Here is a 23254-nt window from a genome sequence, read left to right as displayed (position 1 = left end):
AAAGAAACAAAAACAGAAATTGCTGGAAAAGCTCAGCAGGTCTGGCAGCATTGGATCAAGTAATCCTTCCTCGTTCTGTTAATTCTGATTTCTCTATACAGATGCTGCCAGACCTGCTGAGCTTTTCCAGCAATTTCTGTCTTCTTAATTTACACTATTGGCAGTTGTTTCAGTTTCCATGTTTCAAGAGACTGGGAAGACAAGTAAAGGCAACAGCATCATGGTTTATAAAAAAAAGCTGGAGAAAATAAACATTTTCCCAGTCAAACATTGGTGGCAAATCACTGCAAAGCAGCACACACTCAGTTGCACCAGAGGCTTGATTTTATGTTCTGCTGTCAGTGGGTTTAGTAAAATCCAGGGGGCAAGCTGCCTACTGCTTATCTGCCTTCCTCAGAGCTGTATGAAATTTTACAGGAGACATAGGCTGCAGCCTACCCACCTACCCTAGGACCCAGGGAGGTATTTAATGAATTGATTGATTAATTACTCTGTAAGACATTTATTACACTGTCACCAGTGACTGCTGTGAGTGTGGGCAGGGGGGAGAATGTGTGGGAGGGGTGCTGGTGGTATGAGCAGGTTTGGAAGTACATACAGCAAACTTTATATTAACAGGCAGCAATGGGACCCAGAGTATGCCAGTTGATCAAGCAACCAAATAATTAATGTAAAAACACAAACTAAGTAATAGAAACATAATGCAGGAGGTTTATACATCACTGTTATACTTTATTTACGGCATACATCACTTAAATAATAGTGGACTTTGCTTTGAATAAAATTTACTGGCAGAGAGCCTTCTCAGTCACACCCTCAACTGACTAATCGGAGGGCATGAGAATACAGCAAATTCCACTCTTTAAGGTTATTTTTTTGCCACTTTATGAAGAGGGCAGAGTGGTGGATATGATCTATATGGACTTCAGTAAGGCGTTCGACAAGGTTCCCCATGGGAGACTGGTTAGCAAGGTTAGATCTCACGGAGTAAAGGGAAAACTAGCCATTTGGATACAGAACTGGCTCAAAGGTAGACAGAGGGTGGTGGTGGAGGGTTGTTTTTCAGACTGGAGGCCTGTGACCAGTGGAGTGCCACAAGGATCGGTGCTGGGTCATCTACTTTTTGTCATTTACATAAATGATTTGGATGCGAGCATAAGAGGTACAGTTAGTAAGTTTGCAGATGACAACAAAATTGGAGGTGTAGTGGACAGTGAAAAGGGTTACCTCAGATTACAACAGGATCTTGATCAGATCCAATGGCTGAGAAGTTGCAGATAGAGTTTAATTCAGATAAATGCAAGGTGCTGCATTTTGGGAAAGCAAATCTTAGCAGGACTTATACACTTAATGGTAAGGTCCTAGGGAGTGTTGCTGAACAAAGAGACCTTGGAATACAGGCTCATAGCTCCTTGAAAGTGGAGTCACAGGTAGATAGGATAATGAAGAAGGCGTTTGGTATGCTTTCCTTTATTGGTCAGAGTATTGAGTGCAGAAGTTGGGAGTTCATGTTGTGGCTGTCCAGGACATTGGTTAGGCCACTGTTGGAATATTGCATGCAATTCTGGTCTCCTTCCTATTGGAAAGATGTTGTGAAACTTGAAAGGGTTCAGAAAAGATGTACAAGGATGTTGCCAGGGTTGGAGGATTTGAGCTATAGGGAGAGGTTGAACAGGCTGGGGCGTCGGAGGCTGAGGGGTGACCTTATCGAGGTTTACAAAATTATGAGGGGCATGGAGAGGATAAATAGACAAAGTCTCTTCCCTGGGGTTGGAGAGTCCAGAACTAGAGGGCATAGGTTTGGAGTGAGAGGGGAAAGATATAATCAGCATGGACAGGTTGGACCGAAGGGTCTGTTTCCATGCTGTACATCTCTATGACTCTATGGTTAATACCGAAAACCCAGGAGCCTTCATCCTTATAGCTGTTATCCGCCAAAATGGGGGACCTACTTTGGGGCCCATCTAGGGCCACGAGAGACAAATGTCAACAGGTCAGCCCCATGACCTCGTGAACCTGGACCCCACCCCCCTGAAACAGCATCTCCACTTTAAAAGACTCCAAGTGCAGGCTCTTGTGACGACCTTCCAAGGTCCTGCCATATTCAACTGGGATTCTCGGTGTGGTAGGATTGCTTGTTGCTTCAGCCCCGCTCCAGGGGTTGTGGGCATCATGGGATGCATATAATTCAGACTGCCCTCTGCGCCAGTTCTATAAATTTCTTCATATTTTTTAAAGGTTCAAATTTCCTTTTACACCTTTCAGAACAAATGATGGTTGGAAGCTCAGATAGGATGCATTCTCTAAATCCGCAGTTCCCTCATCTGGCCCGTTGGGGGGAGCTGGAATAGTAGACATGGCTAATTCACTAGTTGAGATATTTATCAGCCTTGTGTTGAAGTCCAACACATTCAGAAAAAATATAATGACGCAGTCAAAGGAAAGAAAACTTGGGAAATGATTGTAACAGAAGACTGATGCAATCATTTAAAAACATGAGGTTTAGCAGCAGAATTAGGCCATTCAGAGTCTGCTCCATATTTTGATCATGGCTGATACATTTCCTAATCCCATTCTCCCGCCTTCTCCCCTTAACTATTGATTCCCTTTCTATTAAGAACCTATCTAACTCTCTCTTAAATACAGTCAATGATGTGGCCCTCTGCAACAATGAGTTCCACAGACTCACTATCCTCTGGCTAAAGAAATTGCTTCTCATTTCAGTTCCCTTCACTCTGAGGCTGTACCCTCAGGTCCTAGTCTCTCCTTCTAATGGAAACACCTTCTCTATATCCATTCTATCCAAGCGCCTCAGTATCCTGCAACTTTCAATCGGATTCTCCTCATCCTTCTAAACTCCATTGAGTACAGACCCAGAGTTCTTAATTGCTACTCATATGAAAAGCCTTCATTCCCCAGGATCATTCTTGGAAACCACCTCTGGGTACTCTCCAACATTAGCATATCCTTCCTTAGATACAGAACCCAAAAATGTTAACAATGTGCCAAATGCAGTCTGACCAGAGCTTTATACAGCTTTAGCAGTCTCTGCTCTTGTATTCTAGCCCTATTGGACTGAATGCTAACATTATATTTGCCTTCCTAACTGCCAACTGAACCTGTGTGTCCTGAACTAGGATTCCCAGGTTCTTTTGTACTTCAGATTTCTGAAGTCTTTCTCCTTTTCGAAAATAAACTGTGCCTCAATTTTTCCAACCAAAGTGCAGATTCTCTCATTTTCACACATTATATTCCATCTGTCACTTCTTTGCCCAGTCTCCTAGCCTGTCCAAGTCCTTCTGCAGCCTCACTACTTCCTCAACATTGCTGTCCCTCCATCTCCCTCTCTTTGTGTCATCCACAAACTTAGCAACAATGCCATCAATTCCTTTGTCCACACCATTAATGGATAACATCAACAATTGATGTTCCAACACAGACCTCTGTGGAACTCCACTAGTCACCGGCTGCAATCGTGAAAGATTCCTTTATCTTTACTCTCTATCTTCTGCCAGTACCATGTGCTAACACCATAGGCTCTTCTCTTATTTAGCAGCCTTTTGTGCAGTACCTTGTCAAAAGCATTCTGCAAATCAAAATAGATCACGTTCACTGGCTTTACTTTGTATAGCTTGTTGATTACTTCCTCAATGAACTCTAGCACATTTGTCAGGCATGACCTCCCCTTGATGAAGCCATGCTGACTCCACACTATTTTACCATGCACTTTCATGTGCGCTGCAATCTCTTTACCAAAGTCAGGCGATGATCAAAGTCAGGCTAACTGGCCTGTAGTTTCCTGTCTTTTGCCTCCCTCTCTTCTTAAACAGAAGATTTAGATTACCACCTTTGCCGCCACAATCTTCTCAGCTATTTCCTTCAGAATTCTGGGATGTAGCTCATTTGGTCCGGAGGATGTTCCCACCTTCAGACCTTTCAGCTTCCCCAGCACTTTCTCCTTAGTGATGGCCACTACACCCACCTCTTGAGGCTCTGGTATGCTGCTGGTAGCTTCCATCATGAAGACTGATGGTAAGTATTAATTCAGTTCCTCCTCCATTTCTTTGATCCTCATTACTCCTTCTCCAGTCTCATTTTCCAGTGTCCAATCTTGCACATCTCTGACTTTTTATATAACTAAGAAAACTCTTGTAATATTTTTAATACTAGCTAGCTGTTTTTAAATACCTCCCAATCCTCTAGCTTCTCACTAATCTTCACCACATTATATGCTTTTCCTTTGTTTTTATGCAGTCCCTGACTTCCCTTGTCAGCCATGGTTGCCTCATCCTTCCCTTTGTATGTTCTTCCTTGAGGTGAATTTCTGCCAGATGTCCCTTCCAATCAACTCTAGTCAGCTCCTTCCTCATTTCTTTGTAGTTACCTTTATTCAATTGTTACTATCATTACATCTGATTCCAGCTTTCCCCTCTCAAACTGCAGGGTGAATTTTACATAGTATGATCACTACTCCTGATGGGTTCCTTCACTTTAACCTCCCAAATCAAGTCTGTCTCATTGCACATCACCAAATCCAGAATTGCCTCTTCCCTAGTGGTCTCTACCACAAGCTGCTCCAAAAATCCACCTGGTAGACATTCTACAAATTCCTTTTCTTTAGATCTACTGTCAACCTGATTTTCCCAGTCCACCTGAATGTTGAAGTCCCCCATTATTATTCTAACCATGTCTTTCTTATATGCCCTTCCTATCTCCTGATTTATTTTCTGCCCCACATCCTGACTACTGTTAGGAGGCCTGTACATAACTCCCAGCAGGGTCCTTTTCCCTTTGCAGTTCCTCAACTCTACCCACACTGATGCGACACCTTGCGACTCTATCTCTTCTTGCTGTTGTTTTATTTTTATTCTTTACTAACAAGGCAACCCCTGCTCCCTCTCCCCATCCACCTGACCTTTTGAAATATTTTGAAATTTCTTTCCCAACCCTAACACTTTGCAGCTACATCTCTGTGATATCCTTTATTGGTCAGAGTATTGAGGACAGACGTTGGGAGGTCATGTTGCAGCTGTACAGGACATTAATTGGGCCACTGTTGGAATATTGTGTGTAATTCTGGTCTCCTTCCTATTGGATTTGAGCTATAAGGAGAGGTGGAATAGGCTGGGGCTGTTTTCCCTGGAGCGCTTGAGGCTGGGGGAGAGGGGGGGGGGGGTGACCTTATAGAACTTTATAAAATCATGAGGGATATGGATAGGATAAATAGACAAAGTCTCTTCCCAGGGGTGGGGGAGTCCATAACTGGAGGGCATTGGTTTAGGGTGAGAGGGGAAAGATATAAAAGAGACCTAAGGGGCAACTTTTTCACCCAGAGGATGGTACGTGTATGGAATGAGCTGCCAGGGGAAGTGATGGAGGCTAGTACAATTGCGACATTTAAAAGGCATCTGGATGGGTATATAAATAGGAAGGGTTTGGAGGGATATGGGCATGGTGTTGGCAGGTGGGACTGGATTGGGTTGGGATATGTGGACCGAAGGGTCTGTTTCCATGCTGCACATCTCTTTGACTCTACAACATCGTACCAACCAATTTCAATCTGCTACAAGCTGGTTTACCTTGTTTTGTATATTGTATGCGTTTAAGTGAAACACCCTCAGTCCTGCATTAGCTGCCCTCCTATTTATAGTTGTCCCCTTACCTGCCTGAAGGTCCCTGACCCTTTCCATACTGTCTGTTCTATTATTTGTTCTGGACACTGCTGAGCCCTCATCCCCTTTAATTTTCCATGCAACTAAACCTACTTCCTCTCTATTTAGTTTCAAGCCCTATCCACAGGCCTAGTTGTGTAATTTCATCCTCATTCCTGATGAAGAGCTTTTGCCCGAAATGTCGATTTTCCTGCTCTTCGGATGCTGCCTGGACAGCTGTGCTTTTCCAGCACCACTCTAATCTTGACTCTGATCTCCAGCGTCTGCAGTCCTCACTTTCGCCTTGTCATGTAATTTGCCAAGACTCTAATCCCAGCATGATTCAAGTCCCACTGGAATCATCTCTTTCCCCAGTACTGGTGCCAGTGTCCCATGAATTCGGACACTTTGCTCCCACTGCAATCATGAACCAGTGAAAAAGTCTGGGGTGTCAGCTTTGCAATTCCTATTTTCCTAGGCAGCTATCAGCCTTTTGAGCATTTAAGGGCTAGCAGGTTCCTGACATATGCTTGCCCCCACCTGTTGCTACACTAATCCTGTAAATTCCAGCTGGTGGGCACCACTGGACATGATCCTGGTGTAAACTCCCTGATTCCAGCCACGGAATTGAAGCTGAATGTATTTACAATGTAATATATACACAAGGATATAACTTTCAGTCATTATATTGGTTGACAGGGGAACAAAATATTGTTTATGATTTATAGATATGGAAATTTGGCAGTTTGCCATTTGTGTTGCATAGCAGCTCATTGCTCGAGAAAAGCATGAGTGTCATTGAGAAGACAGCTCTGAACATCAGATAATTACTGTTCAATGTTGTCATACAGATGGTATCATCCCCTGGTATCTCATTTATTCTGCCAGGTCAAGTCAGTCTGCTAGATTGATTTGACAAATCGATGGCAGCTGACAGCTGTCCATCCTCCAGATAGAATAGGAAATAATATATTGTCAGAGTGAGAGTTAATGGTAAATTTAAAATCTAAGAGTGACAGTTGACAGTAATTGTGAAACTGAATTTCGGATCTCGCCTTCAAAGTGGATCTGATTCTGTGGGAGTGTTCGTTATGTGCTGAGCTCAGATGGACAGCTGACTGTAATCAAAATTCTCATATGTGAATCCTCAGCAGCATTCTGTTTTTTTTTGCTAAGGTTTAGTTTAAAAGAAAATAACAGTCTTGCATCCTTAGACATTTTCCTTTTGCCAACACATTGAATGTTGCATGATCTTTCTGCATTATCATTATAATTTCTTTAAACTTTGAGTGACATGTTCTTTCAAGGACATGTGGGTGGAAGTTAAAGGAATATAAATCAAGACTGCTTAGTTCCATCACCAAAGGAAAAGCCAGCTCAATCCTCATTTCACTACCTGCCTAAAGCTCCCCCCCCCCCCTCCCCATACTCAATCCCCTCCAAAACCATTGCTCAGAAGATTCCCTAGCCCCAACTCACAAATTTCCATCATCCAAAGTTTCAGCAACCATGACCAATTCCATATATATTATGATCACCTATCAACCCAATCCTTGCAAATTTTCTTTGATTTCCTGTCACTGAAGACAATTTCAAATCTCACAAATGCCTCAGCTCTCTCACTCATGTCATCAGCCTGTGCCTCTGATTCTGTTTGTATCTTCCGACCTGATAGCTCTTCGGGTACTTTTGCTACAATGGTCCCAACTTTGCTGACAAAACAACGTCAGGGTAATCACAGTCACCTTTATTAATGCTTAAATTGTACAGTAACTCTCAGCAAGAGACTAATTTGAGTTTAAATGCAGAAACTAAACTTTTGCTGTCCAAGATAAAGTGGTTTCCCCCACTGACTTCACACAAACAGTACCTTCCTGCCTGATTCAATATTGAAATGCACTAAGTATGATGACAGTGCTGTCCTTTATATATGTTGGACTATTGCTCCTGATCTATCAAATCCACTGATGTAATGACCATTTAGCTTAGTAGCTTGTCTCCATGCCTGTTGTGACTGCTGAACTGCTGTTTCTGGTCTCTTGTATCTAAACCTGCCAGGACTGTGGAAATAAATTGCACTGTATTCTGTTCCTCCACAGGGACAAGACTGTGATGTTCCTATTCATGCCTGTGTTAATAGTCCATGCAAAAATAGCGGAACTTGCCACCTTAAAGAGGGAGAAAAAGATCAGTTCTGGTTTGTATATTTTGTTTTATGTTTGTTTTATTGCAACTGGTGATGAGCATCATATAAAATTCCAACATTTATTAATCAGCATTACACAACAGACTCTTAAACTTACTTCACCTGAGGAATCTAGTAATTCTCTGAGGAAAAGGTAAACTTTTAAGCATTAATAAAGTATTTGTGTAGAGCTAGAAAAGAAATAGCATGTATTGTTTTAATGTCCTAGAACAGCTACAAGCTTTAATAATGCCGACGAAATATACGTACATATATATTTGCAGGTGCTGAAGAAGGAAGAAAAAGGAGAATAATCTATGCAGTAAAATTTTAATGCAGCACAAAAAAATGAGCAAAGAAATATTTGTCTTTTCATTAAAGAGTAGTATAAGCCATTAAAAGAGTTCAATTTATTAATCTACAAAAGAGGTGTGAAACAAAACATGGGATTAATGAAATATTACTGCAATGAAACAGAAAATAAGAGAATAATTTTTCAGAGCTGTTCTGTCATCTGATAATCACCTCAACATTATTGTTTTTGAATGTTCCTACAGCCTTGATCTAATTCAAACTGAAAATTCCAGACCTTTCACCAAAGCAAATAGATTGAATGTAATTGAACAATATAAAAGCAAATTCTATTCTCATAAATTTGCCAACCAGATATCCTAACCTAATACACGTACCACCCTCTGCGTGAAAATGTTGCCCCTTAGGTTCCTTTTAAATTTTCCCCTTTCTTCCTAAACCTATGCCCTCTAGTTCTGGACTCCCCACCCCAGGGAAAAGACTTTGTCTATCTATTCTATCCATGTCCCTCATGATTTTATAAACTCTGTAAGATCACCCCTCAGCAAATGACACTCCAAGCAGCCCCAAGCCTATTCAGCCTCTCTCTATAGGTCAAATCCTCCAACCCTGGCAACATCCTTGTAAATCTTTTCTGAACCCTTTCAAGTTTCACAACATCTTTCCGATAGGAAGGAGACCAGAATTGCACGCAATATTCCAACAATGGCCTAGCCAATGTCCTGTACAGCCACAACTTGACCTCCCAACTCCTGTACTCAATACTCTGACCAATAAAAGAAAGCATACCAAATGCCTTTTTCACTATCCTATCTACCTGTGACTCCACTTTCAAAGAGCTATGAACCTGCACTCCAAGGTCTCTTTATTCAGCAACACTCCCTAGGACCTTATCATTAGTGGATTTATGTTCATTAATTTATAAAAGACAGGACACAGAGATGATTACTTTAGTTTTTAACTAATTGATAATTATGTAACAGCATATTATCCACTGGAGGTGTAGCAGGAAGCTACGTAACTCCAGCAGATGTTAAATGGTTTGGAACGTGCCATCGAATTTATATTTGCCCTGTCACTTTCACTTAGAGGTGATGAATCATTTACTATATCACTGTCCATAAGGAAGTAAGAATTATTAAAATAGTATGGAAACATCAGAAATCCATGGCTATGGATGTATTTTTAATATTCACAGGCATAATCAATTTTATGCACATAAATATGGGAAAAAATTGCATATTCCTAAAGTGGAATAATTCTGCATAGTACAACTGATGGTTTCTGCTTAGCTTGTGCAAAACACACATTAATCAATTTGATTTTAAATCATTTGTTTATCTGATGACTTTGCACAGGATGCGCCCTCATAGCTGAAGAGTGAAATGACATTACAGTATTCTTTACCAAATGTGTTCTGTTATGGTTGGCTGCAAGTTAATAGAATGTTATTGCAGTGAACAGAAAATGAGACACAGGAGCAGAAATTATGCCATTCAGACCATCGAGTCTGCTTTGGCATACAATCATGGCTGATAAGTTTCTCAACCACATTTTCCTGTTTTGTCCCCATAACCCTTGATCCACTTGACAATTAAGAACCTATCTACCTCAGTTTTAAATATACTTAATGACCTGGCCACCCCAGACTTCTGTAGCATTGAATTCCACAGATTCAACCAAGCTCTGGCTGAAGAAAGTTTCCCCTTATCTCTGTTCCAGAGGGCCTTCCCTTTACCCTAAGGCTGTGTTCTCGGGTCCTAATCTCTCCTCCCAATGGAAATATCTTCCCAACGTCCACTCTGTCTAGTCCATTCAATATTATGCATGTTTCAATTAGATCCCCTCTCATCCTTTTCAACTCCATCGAGTACAGACCCAGAGTTCTCAAGCATTCCTCATATGTAAAGCCTTAGAACATACAACATCAACAATCCTTTGGCCCTCGATGTTGTGCCAACCTGTGAACTAATCTAAGCCCAACCCCCTACACTATCCCATCATCATCCATGTGCTTATCCAAGGATTGTTTAAATCTCCCAAATGTGGCCAAGTTAACTACATTGGCAGGCAGAACATTCCATGCCCTTACCACTCTCTGAGTAAAGAACCTGCCTCTGACATCTGTCTTAAATCTATCACCCCTCAATTTATAGCTATGCCCCCTCGTACAAGCTGACATCATCATCCAAGGAAAAAGACTTTCACTGTCTACCCTATCTAATCCTCTGATCATCTTGTATGTCTCTATCAAATCCACTCTTAGCCGCCTTCTTTCCAATAAGAACAGACCCAAGACTCTCAGCCTTTTCTCATAAGACCTTCTTTCCAGACTAGGCAACATCCTGGTAAATCTCCTCTGCACCTTTTCCAATGCTTCCACATCCTTCCTATAATGGGGCGACCTGAACTGTACACAATATTCCAAATACGGCCGCACTAGTGTTTTGTATAGTTGCAACATGACATTACGGCTCCGGAACTCAATCCCTCTACCAATAAAACCTAACACACTGCATGACTTCTTAATAGCACTATCAACCTGGGTAGCAACTTTCAGGGATCTATGTACATGGACTCCAAGATCCCTCTGCACATCCACACTACCAAGAATCTTTCCATTGACCCAGTACTCTGCCTTCCTGTTATTCTTCCAAAGTGAATCACCTCACATTTATCTGCATTGAACTCCATTTGCCACCTCTCAGCCCAATTCTGCAATTTATCCAAGCCCCCTGCAACCTGCAACATTCTTCCACACTGTCCACTGCTCCACCAACTTTAGTGTCATCTGAAAATTTACTAGTCCATCCACCTATGCCTGCATCTAAGTCATTAGAAAAATGACAAACAGCAGTGGTCCCAAAGCAAATCCTTGTGGCACACCACTAGTAACTAGACTCCAGGCTGAATATTTTCCATCAACCACCACTTGCTGCCTTCTTACAGAAAGCCACTTTCTAATCCAAACTACTAAATCACCCTCAATCCCATGCCTCTGCATTTTCTCCAAAAGCCTACCATGTGGAACCTTATCAAAGGCTTTACTGAAGTCCATGTATACCACGTAAACTGCCCTACCCTCATCCACATGCTTGGTCACCTTCTCAAAAAAACTCAATGAGGTTTGTGAGACATGACCTGCCCTTGACGAAACCATTCAAATTGTTTCTTACTAGATTATTATAAATCCTATCTCTCATAATCCATTCCAAAACCTTTCCTACAACAGACGTAAGGCTCACTGGTCTATAATTACCTGGGTCATCTCTACTGCCCTTCTTGAACAAGGGCACAACATTTGCAATCCTCCAGTCCTGTGGTACTAAACCTGTAGACAATGACAACCCAAAGATCCAAGCCAAAGGGTCTAACACCTCTTCCCTAGCTGCCCCTGAGAATCCTCAGATAAATCCTATCTGGCCCAGGGGACTTGTCTACTTTCACTCCTTCTAGAATTGATAACACCTCTTCGTAACTAACCTCAATCCTTTCTAGTCTAATATATGTATCTCATTCTTCTCCTCTATATTCACTTTTTCCTGAGTGAAAACAGATGAGAAATATTTGTATAGCACCTTTGTGATCTCCACAGGGTCCACACACAACTTACCACTTCTGTTTTTGACTGGCCCTATTCCTACCCTACTCATCCTTTTATTCCTCACATGCCTGTAGAAGGTTTTAGGGTTCTCCTTTATTCTACCTGCCAAAGACTGCTCATGTCCTCTCTTTGCTCTTCTTAACTCTCTCTTAAATCCTTCCTAGCTAATCTGTAACTCTCTGTCGCCTCCTGGGCGCCTCCCTTCCATTCCTGGGATAATTCTCATGAATCTCCTCTGGACCCACTCCAGGGCCAGTATATCCTTCCTGAGTTATGTGGCCCAAAATTGCTCACAATACTCCAAATGTGGCCTGACCAGAGCCTTAGAGAGCCTCAGAGGTGCATTCCTTCTTTTTATTTTCTAGTCCTCTCAAAATAAATGCCAACGTGGTATTTGCCTTCCTAACTGCTGACTCAACCTGCAAGTTTACCTTAAGAGAATCCTGGACTACAACTCCTAAGACTCTTTACACTTCAGATTTCTGAACTTCCTCCCCATTTAGAAAATAGTTCATACCTCTATTCTTCCTACTAATGTACATGACTTCAGACTTTCCCATGTTGTATTCCATCTGCCACTTCTTTATCCACTCTTCTAACCTTTTTAAATCCTTCTGCAGCCTCCTCAATGCTACCTGTCTCTCTCTACCTGTATTTGTATCATCTGCAAACTTAGCCAGAATGCCCTCGGTTACTTCATCTACATTGTTAATGTATAAGGTGAAAAGCTGTGATCCCAACACTGACCCTTGCGGAACACCACTTGTCACTGGCTGCCATCCTGAAAAGGACCCTTTTACCCCCACTCTCTACTTTCTGCCAGACAGCCAAGCTTCTATCCATGCTAGCACCTTACCTCTGACACCTCTTATCTTACTCCGCAGCCTCCTGTGCGGCACTTTGTCAAAAGCCTTCGTGAAGTTCAAGTAGATAATAGTTATTGGTTCTCTTGGGTCTAACCTGCTCCTTACCTCTTCAGAATTCTAACAGATTTGTCAGATGTGACCTCCCCTTGATGAAACCATGCTGACGTTGCCCTATTTGACCATGCACTGCCAAGTATTCAGAAATCTCATCCTTCACAATGGACTCCAAAATCTTACCAATGACCGAGGTCAGGCTAATCGGCCTGTAATTTCCTGTTTTTGCCTTACTCCCTTCTTAAACAGGGAGATTGCATGAGTGATTTTCCAGTCCTCTGGGGCCCTCCCTGACTCCAGTGATTCCTGAAGGATCACTATTAATGCCTCCACTATCTCTTAAGACATCTCTGGGGTGTAGCCCTTCCAATTTGAGTGATTTATCCTTCAGACCTTTCAGTTTTTCTAGCACGTTTTCCTCAGTGATGGCCACCACACTCACCTCTGCACATCCCCTTGACTCTCTTGAGTTTTTAGGATATTACTCATGCCTTGCACCATGAAGACTGATGCAAATACTTATTCAGTTCCTCGACCATTTCTTTGTTCCCCATTACTATTTCTCCAGCGTCATTTACCAGTGGCCTAATGACCACTTTTGCCTCTCTTTTGCCCTTTATATATCTAAAGAAACTCTTGCAATCTTCTTTTATATTACTGGCTAGCTTACCCCCATATTTAATCTTCTCCCCCTTTATTTCTTTTCTTCTTGTCCTCTGTTGGTCTTTGTAGGTTTCCCAATCCCCTGGTTTCCCACTGCCCTTCACCACATTATATGCTTTTCTTTTGCTTTTATGCTGACCCTGACTTCTCTTGTCAGCCATGGTTTCCTCATCCTCCCTTTTGTATGTTCTTTTTCTTGGGATTAATTTTTGCTGTTCTCCCGAATTACTCCCAGAAACTCCTGCCATTTCTCTTCCACTGTCTTTCCTGGTAAGCCCCTCTCCCAGTCAATTCTACCCAACGCCTCCCTCAGGCCTCTGTTGATTCCTTTATTCAACTGTAATGCTGTTGCATCTGATTCTATCTTCTCCCTCTCAAATTGCAGAGTAAATTCAATTATGTTATGATCACTGCCTCCTCAGGGTTCCTTCATCTTAAGCTCCCTTATCAAGTCTGCTTCTTTGCACAACACTAAATCCAGTATTGCATGTTCCCTAATGGGCTCCACCACAAGCTGCTCCAAAAAGACATCTCATAGACATTCCACAAACTCTTTTCCTTGTGATCCACTACCAACTGGATTTCCCAGTCCACCTGCATATTGAAATTCCCCATGATCACTGTAATCTTGCCTTACTTACACATCTTTTCTGTCTCCTGGTGTATCTTGTGCCCCAAATCCTGACTGATATTTGGATGCCTGTACACAACTCCTATTATGTTTTTTTCACCTTTGTGGTGAGTGAGAAAGTCATTCTCAAACTGCTGCACCAGACCAGATAAACATCCTCAGAGCATCACAGATTTCAATCCATTAAATAAAAGCTTAAAAGGAGTGCAGCTACATGCTTATAAATTATGAGGCTGTGCTCTCTATTAGCATAGTTCATATGAGAATGGCAATTAATTCATCAAGGTTGTTAAGTATATGTGCAGTTTCATAATTGTGTGCATCATTGGGAAAATAAAGATCTTTTTTATTCCTATGGAAAGATTATTCAGCTACAATTTTTTGCAGCAGAATATTATTTTTATGTAGCTATTGATTTATGTGCAGTCATTCCATGACAGATTCTAAATCTGCTGAACTATTTCATGAGTTGTTCTGCAAGAAAGAGTGAAAATTTTTATTAGATGTAGTTTCAATTAAGGGCTTGTTCTGCTGAAGAATAGGCTTGCCTTAGCTTTTGTTATACCAAATTGTATTTAGTAGGATATTTACTACAGTCCTATTTATTTAATTCCACTAAACGAGTTGGTTAGTTTTCTCATTTGATTATGCCTGAAAAATAGGTGTTCAGTGAGTATCACTGAAGAGGGGGAAGAGGGGGGAAATATGTCGGGTATAGTCTGTACTGTCGATTCATTTGCAAGGGTTGAAACTGTTTCATAAATATTGCATATACAAAATTGGCAAAGATTTTAGGTAATTGATTACACTGGTGAGGAGATAGCCAGTTCCAAAACCATAGCATCTGTTCAAAGAACACCCTTGCTGAAATATAGGACAGAAATACAAACTCTGTGGTATTGTATCACTCTAATCACCACTGACTGAGATTAACTACTCAGTATGAACAAAATTGCAAGACCTTATCATTGCTTCTAGTCAGCTTAGTTGCGCAGACTGACTGACCAGCTGCCTGTTGGTTAGAAACCGGCTTTAAGAGGTCAGGTCAAAGATCGACACAGCCGTCAGTGAAGTCTGCAGTGTAGACTGTTTGACCACTAAGCCTGAAGAGTTTTATTATTGGACTAAAGTGAGTGCACAGAAAACATTAACATGCACTGGACTTCCTTCTTAATTAGAACAATGTTGAAGTGTTTTACACTTAACTCTATTTTAGCAATTTTCATTCTATAAATGTCAGTTGCATTGTTCCCTCAGGTGCTCATGTGCAGATGGCTTTGAAGGTGAAGAGTGCACTATAAATATTGATGACTGTGAGGACAATGATTGTGAGAATAATTCCACCTGCATTGATGGAATCAATAACTACACTTGCCTCTGTCCACCTGAATATACAGGTAAGGGAAGTAGGAGGTAGTGGCAAAGTGTTTTGCCAAAACAAACAATAAATGCAGATTAGAGTAACTGTAGAATCTCCTTGAAGTGTGAAAAGCACAATAAGACACTTGCTTGAATTTTTCTTTCACTGTTCAATAGTAAATTATGTTCAAGATGAACCAAAATTTTCCATGTTTAAAATGTGGATTACATGGTGAGCAATAAGAAGTCATTGAATGGCTTATTTTTTTCTATTCTCTCCTCACATTTTTGCTCCCCTTACCTTTTCTTTCCTAAAGGCACTGACCCATGCTGGGATATGGTTCCACAAGCTGTGGCAACCCTCCAGTAATTCAACCATTGGATATTCTTCATGTGAGGCCAGTTGTAACATCTTTGTCTATCATCACTCTACCTGGGATCAGCCAATTTAACCTAGACCAGCGATTTAACTTAGAAAATTCCTAGACAATGTAACACACTTAAAATACACAATGGAACATGTGTGTATGCCAGAAAATTATGTATTTGTTTGTCAAAGCACACAAATGCGGTAAAGCTTACATCTAAAATTATTGTTTGCAATGCTAACATGTGTGAATGTAGAATCTTAGTTTTTGAATAATAGACAAAGTGCTCAGATCCTCATATTGCAAACATCAATTTCTAAATTTTAATTTGAGAAGTATTGAGTTATTTGACAGAAGATTAAACTTGAAGATAGTAATTTCTTATTGTGTGGTATTTTCTTTTCAATGTTCTTGAAAATCTATTGTAACCCATGTTCTAGTTCCTTCTCCATCTGTATACTGCCTGCTCTGTGGACTGAAAAGGAACTTTTAAAAACTGCCACATTCTAACAAGCAGTAGTTTGAGAAAGAAATGTTCCAGTTTAGACCACTGCTTTAAAGCTGCAATGTAAGATTGTTTTTAACATGACGTTATAGAGCTAGAGCCATTTGGCGACTGAGAGACAAATGTCTGGATGGTTTCTACTACTGAAGATGCAAGGAATGAAATTATCTAATAAACTAAAGTGGATGATGCCAGCAAATTACTCTGAGGTAGTTGTGTCACATGCAGTAAGCACAAACAAAAATCGAGGAACAAAGACTTTAGTGTCAGAACTCTATGTTACTTTGTTCTTTTGTGCATTCTCTTTGGAATGCCGTGATCCAGTTTCTGACAAGAAACCTACTGGAGATTTATGGTAAATTGAGAGGCAATAGAGCTGAAGGTATGCTGATATAAAATGCTGGCTGTTTCATTTCACAGTATAGCATCCCCAAAGTTATGTTTAGTGATGGAATTGTTCAGATTTGCTCTGGGCTCAGGTGTTTTAAGTCAGGATTTCAGTTTTCACTTCTAATCTGGAATATTAAAACTGTTTTATTGCTTAAAATGCACCAAACAGTAAATTGGAAGTGAGAAGTGTTGTGATGTATTGTTAAAACAACCTTTTTCTACATGAGCAATTATGTTGGTTTCAGATTTGTCTTAAATATTCATTCATGCAAACTGTAGCTACTGCAGTTACTGTAAATCTCTGATGCAAATACAACAAAAATCAAAGTTTTTACACAAATGCTTTATTAAAAGGCAGTACCTAACAGTGGATTCTCCTGAGATTGCAACTGCTTTTACTCATGATTTGCTTTGCACTGGTCCCAGTCTCTGGTTCAGAATTTTCAACAGTCTCTTGGGGCATTTTTTCAAAAGAAGGAGAAGAAATAGAAATAGGCCTGAATACAAAAGAAAACTGTTGAGGTCCGGCCTTCTCCCTACTTTTTCTGAGCCTTGTGGTAAAATCTGTTGCCAGCCTAAGTAAGTGCACTTAATATAGAGGGATCACAGAGGAAAACTCTTGTGTACGATTTGATTGTATAACCCTCTAAACCAAAGAGGCAGCAGAACACACAGCAGGCATGCACACACAATATATATATAAGATCCCTGGGATCATAGCCAGGGTCCCCAAAGGTTAAGAGATCCACTGCAATGCTTTTTGACTTCTTATGAAAATGACTAATACTGGGACATTATCTAGGGACTCAGGAGTTCACATCCCTCAAACCTGGCATCTCACACTTAAATGTGCCAGTAGTGCCCAGATTATGGGAAAGGCAGTGACTGCTGACACCCACAACTGTGAATGTGTTAGTAGTCATGGCCCATGTAAATAAGGTTACTATTCCCTGACCCCACACACTTTGCACTCGTTGGTGTCAAAGGTCACTGGCAGCATTTTCCAATAATTATGATGGCATAACAACCCCGTGAACTTCTGGCAAACAACAATTTGGCAGCTTTCACATAATGTGGCTGGAGGACCCCTATTTCTTGCACTGCTCCAATCCATGGGGTAATGTTTTGTGTAAACTGGCATGTTTTGATTTAGCTTGCTATAATACATCTTGACTGATATTCATTTTGAATTTGTTACGTTATCATTCAAAGAATTTATTATGGTAGGCAAGATCGCTTTAGATGAAGCAAAATGTGTTTGGCTGTTGAGTATCCTATTTTCCTCTTGAATAATGTGCCACCCCAGACAAGAAACTCATCATGCAACAGGCAACCCTTTCCAATATTCCTGATCTTCTCCCCGCTAGCATTTTCAGGATGTTATGAGCAACCTAATTGGAACATCAGAAACGGATGCACTGAGCTAACCTCATGTCATCCATTGAAGCAACTCATTTGCACCACCTGGGAATATAGGCACCAGTGGCACTTCATGGTATCTGGTGAAATTTTGGTATAATGTTATTCAATTAAGAAGTGAGTCACTATATACAGTTAATACATTTATGTTGTTGTAGCAGTCAACAAGGAAAAGATATTTATCAAAGACCTCTTTGTGAATATCATGACCTTTTAAACAGACCACATGTAAAACATGATGTGCATTTCTTGGTTACTTATGATTACGAAGTCAGTTAGATCAGTCATGATCTTATTGAATGATGAAACAGCTTTGAAGAACTCAATAATCGACTCCAAATCCTATTTCTTGCATTGCTGCAATACATGGGGTAAATATTTGTGTAAACTGGCATGTTTTGATTTAGCTTGCTAGAATACATTTTGTCTGGTATTCATTTTGAATTTCAGTTATGTTATCATTCAAAGTCAGAATTTATTATTCGCTATTGTTAAATGCTTTAGTAAAATCTGATGCTACAAGTTTAGTTTTCTAGCCACTGACTCCTTTATCCCTCCCGAGCTACTTTCTAAAGCTGAACCCTGCTGTCTGCAACTTCATCTTAATTTGCTCTGTGCTGAGCCTCCAACCCCATGTCATTACCTTTGCTACCTACTCCTACCTTTGTGATATTATCCATTTCATAATGCTTCAACTTAGCCTGGAACCTTTAGCCATGTATTTGTTAGCTTCAGACTTAACAATTACAGTGCTCTCTGAACGACTTCACAACTTCACTCTCACACCCACTGTAAACATCAGCTCATCTGAACTCTGCTTTTTGAATCCAAATTCACATCAAGTCCTGTTCATCCGTCACCCCTGTACCTTGCTGACTTATGTTGGATCCCACTCTAACAGTATCCTTTAATTTAAAAGTTTTTATTCTTGTGTATAATCTTTCTATGGCCTTGCCCTTTCCTTTCTAAGTTACCTTCCTCATGACTCCTGCCCTCTAATTCTGGTTTCTCCCACATTATCCATTATCGTCACCCCATCACTGATGTCAGTACCTTCTGTTACTGAGGTTCTAATGTCTGCAATTCCCTGCCTGACTTTTCCATCTCTGTCGCTCTCTCCTCTTTCAAGTTTCTGTTTAAATCCTAACTTTTTGAAAATGATTTTGGTCTCCAGTTCTGGTACCTTTCAATAATTTATGAAGAATATAGTCTCTAACAATTCTTGTGAAGCACTTGAGTTTTTTTTTGTTAATTTCCTTAAAATGAGATGTTGGTGTTCAAGCCAGTAGATGAAAGCTGCATTCATTTTTGGTCACTTGGTAAAATGTTACTTTACAATGGAACATGGACATGATTTCACAGAAGGATTGAGTAGCATGCTGCTATTGATTACTGCTTGATAACCCTTCAGATTCATAGTATCACTGCTGCAAGTCACTGGTGACTAGCTTGAACCTGTTCTGCATGTTTTGTCAACTCATTTTTGCAATAGTAGGGTTTTTGTCAGGAAATGAAGAAATGACCACTAATTGTGGAATTTCCTGACACGTGGTGAACACAAAATAGCATAGAAAACCAAAAGACCAGTGTTGGCCACTAATTAAACCAACTAGTTTTACTTACTGGACTGTTACCATGATTTACCCATGTAACTTGCTATCACAAATCTGAATGACTGGGTTTATTTAAATGTGTTGTTTTAGACATTGTCAGTGTATTTCTAAAATCTTTTTTAAATGAAGAATGATAGTAATGCTTTAGAAGTTGTATTCTATAAACCAGTCATTAAAGTAAGGAAGGGTATTGGGCAGTTGCACAGTCCAGTTTGTTACTGAGTAAATGAATGTCAGGAAAGTCTCAGGTTGGTTTCCTAGTCTGTCCTGAGTTATTCAATCTCAAACACATGGCAGTCATTTTTTAAGGGCTCACCTCAGTTCTGCTGAGCAAGGGAAAGGAAAAATCAGCTAAACCTCTTGCTTTAAATCTTAGAAAACTCTGCTGAAAAATGCATGTATGTGGATATCAGGGTACAATAGAATCAAGTTCAAATGCAATGGCCTCCACAGTCGAACATCCACCTGATATCCTTTGCTCAGGCATATACACGGGGAAAAGGTCAATTGGTCTTTGGACAGTCATCCCCATGAAGCCATATCCATGTAATAAAAAGTGCTATCAGGAAAGGAGGAGAGGAAATTGAAGGTGAGAAATGGATTTAAAGTGAAGAAACAAAACAGTTAACAAACTGTGTCATCGTCATTATTTCACCAGAATAGGTCCATTGTGATCCACAAGAATGTCTGTGACCCTGACAGAGCTGTAACTCTGATAAAAAGAGCGTAAGAAAATTAAAGAAGGCTAAGAAATCAAACAAAAAACTCAAAATATAAAGGGAGAAATGAAAGCCATAGATAAGCTGCTAAATAAAATAAATAAGCTGCTATTTTTCTGCTGCATTATATTGTTCCAGTGTATTGAAAAAGAATAAACTCAGAAAATCTCTTGTTTCTTCTATCTCTTGTCACTGCAAGCTGCTAATCTGAATGAGGTGGAAAAAGGTCAGTCGCAGTCTGTTTCTCCCCTTTTCTCTTTCCTACAAGCTCTTAGACTTGGATCTTTTTTTTCTTCCTGTCACCTGCTTGTTTTTTGGAAATGAGGTGCATGATTTCCACTCCCACTCCCTGACAATACTGTCATTTTCCCTTCTTATTTTGAAAGCATTATGGTGAGGTAGGAAAGCACATCAAGTCAAGCTACTCTTCTTCAGCAAATATTCAGCTAATAAAGATGACTGGAACTTATCCTCATGATGTGCTAAAAAGAAATCATCTAGTGTTTAAAAACGATATGACTTGTACAGAAGCATAATTGTGTTTTATCATTGTCTTGCTAGCCCAGATTCAACTAGCTCTATCTTCAGTAAACATATATTGCATCAGTCAAAAAGATGAATATGATTCAATTGCAATATATCTGCTGCATTGACATGTGGTATTTTGTTACGGAATAGCCAATTTCATTCCTTATGTCATACTTGTAAGAAGTGGTGCTGCTTAATGGAGCCTGTCTGTGGCTTCATCCTGTGTCATTTACTGATCATTTAGTGTCAATTATTACCTCACCTCTGGCAAAATAAACTGTATTCAAGCAAGATAAATAATGCAATGATCAAACATTCACCAGGAACTAGACAGGATTACAGCATATAACACATTAGTCATCCAGACAAAAATAAAGAATGGATAAGATATATGATATAATTACAACATCCATATAAGGAATGAAGTAAGATGGCAATAAGAAGTATAAAATGTGTCTCCAATGTAAACAGCTAAAATATACATGATGCCCTTAATGTTCATTAATGTGGAGCTGACTCAAATCAGTCAATAAATATCTTTGCAGTTTATGTGACACAACAGCATTGTAGAAATCATAATCTGTGCAATAATAAAATCAAAACTGAACTAAGTATAGTCCTTTTGCATTGACTCCTGAAAATAAACAGGCCAAGTAGTTTAAAGAACAAACTGTACTTTCAAACAGGTAGATTGGGATCATGTTTTTCTTTTGATGCACACGCATGCTAAAAACATATTGATCCTGCCCTCAATATGCCCACTTGCTCCATTTTCAAGTAAACTAATGCTTCTGGTAAGAGCTGTGCTTCTTATGTTCAGCACATTGCCTGTCTTCAATCTGATGCATAAATAGGGATGTGCATAGGTCAGATTCCATTTCAAAGGCAGTTTTCAGTAACTACATACAGATTAATTTTGAGTAAGATGTACTTAAATGTAAAGTCTAGAAAGTATTTAAATAATTTGTGCTTTATCAGTACATGGTTTCAATTATATTTAAAATTTAATGGCAGATGTTATCTTTGAGAATAGTAGTTTTACATTGCATGATGTTGTTTGAACATTGCAGTAAGCTGCACCTGATGGATTGTCGTCACCTGCATGACTCTTGCTGTTGTTTTCCATAGTTGCATGCAGAGATGTTTTTCACGAGGCAAAACAGTTGCACTGGAGCTAAACATTTTTATAACAACAGTATCTTCATCTTCTCTTTTCTGATCAATTAATATTTTTTTAAAGTAATGTTTTTGTGTTAATCAAAATTATATGGGTTACTAGTGTATGGAGATTGAGCCCCGCCACAAAAGATGCCTTAACCTCAACTCTGAAGACCCACTTTCAGTGGACCAGAATGAACTTCTGTGTTTGCTTCTAGCTGATCATTTCTCCAATATCATGTTTCCATTTCCCTCCAATTAGTCTCCAGAAATCTATTGATTCCTGATTTGAAGCTGCTCAATGATTGAGCTTCCACAGACTTCTGAACTAGATACTTCCAAAGATTCACCACTCTCTAAGTGAAAAGAAATCCTTCTCATCTGACTCTTAGCTGGTCTGCCTGTTGTTCTGAGATAATGCTCATAGTTCTAGAATCACCAATCAGGAGAAACATCCCCTTTAAATCCACTCTGTCATGCCCTGTATAAATTTTGTAAATTACAGTGAGATCACCTCACATTATTCTGGACAGAAGAGAATATAAACTCAATGTTCTCAATCTCTCCTCATAAGACAATCCCATCATCCCATCTGATAAATCTCAGCTGCAGTCCTTTGGCAAGAACAATCTTCCTTAGGTAGGGAGACCAAATTTTTTACGTTATATTCTATCTACCATATTCTAGCACCTTCGTTTTGGGTCTCTGAGTCTTCCTGGTATCTCCCCACATAATTTAAGTTCCTATTCAGTTTGGTGCCATCAACAAATTCCAAAATATTTAATGTCTAAATTATTTGTTATAGATGGTGAACAGTTATATACTTAGCATTGACCATTCCAATGCCCCACTAATAAAAATCTGCCATTGTGAGAATTAATGGCCGATTTATTCTGACATAAATAGAAGCAAAATACTGCAGAAGCTGGAAATCTGCAACAAACAAAGAATGCTGCAGACACTCATCAGGTTTGGCGGTGTCTATAGAGAGACAGATTTGATATTTTGAGCCTAGCATGACTTCTTCACAACTAAAAACAAATGTTGAAAAATGGTTTATTTTATACTTTTGACAGCTTTGGAGGTGGAGTGAAGGGAACAGATGGTGCAGAAACAAAGGGATTGTTAATAGTGGTGAAGGACAAAGAGAGGTGTGAAATGGCTGTAAATTAAGGGAGAGAATGTGTCCTCTCTACTGAGAGTAAATTAAACAAGACAAAGAAATTTAG

At 39.9% G+C, this 23254-nt stretch overlaps 1 protein-coding gene across 1 annotated transcript in view; it reads left to right on the top strand.

The window, feature by feature from the left end:
• slit2 (slit homolog 2 (Drosophila)) overlaps positions 1 to 23254 on the top strand; it is a 457736-nt gene that overhangs the window by 388963 nt on the left and 45519 nt on the right. The window contains exons 27-28 of the mRNA XM_043700598.1: positions 7751 to 7848; positions 15224 to 15363. Coding sequence (XP_043556533.1) covers positions 7751 to 7848; positions 15224 to 15363 — 238 coding nt within the window. The remainder of the gene's footprint in view (positions 1 to 7750; positions 7849 to 15223; positions 15364 to 23254) is intronic.

This window comes from Chiloscyllium plagiosum, chromosome 1 (genome assembly GCF_004010195.1).
Source record: "Chiloscyllium plagiosum isolate BGI_BamShark_2017 chromosome 1, ASM401019v2, whole genome shotgun sequence".
Taxonomy (NCBI): domain Eukaryota; kingdom Metazoa; phylum Chordata; class Chondrichthyes; order Orectolobiformes; family Hemiscylliidae; genus Chiloscyllium; species Chiloscyllium plagiosum.
This window is presented reverse-complemented; position numbering and strand designations above follow the sequence as displayed.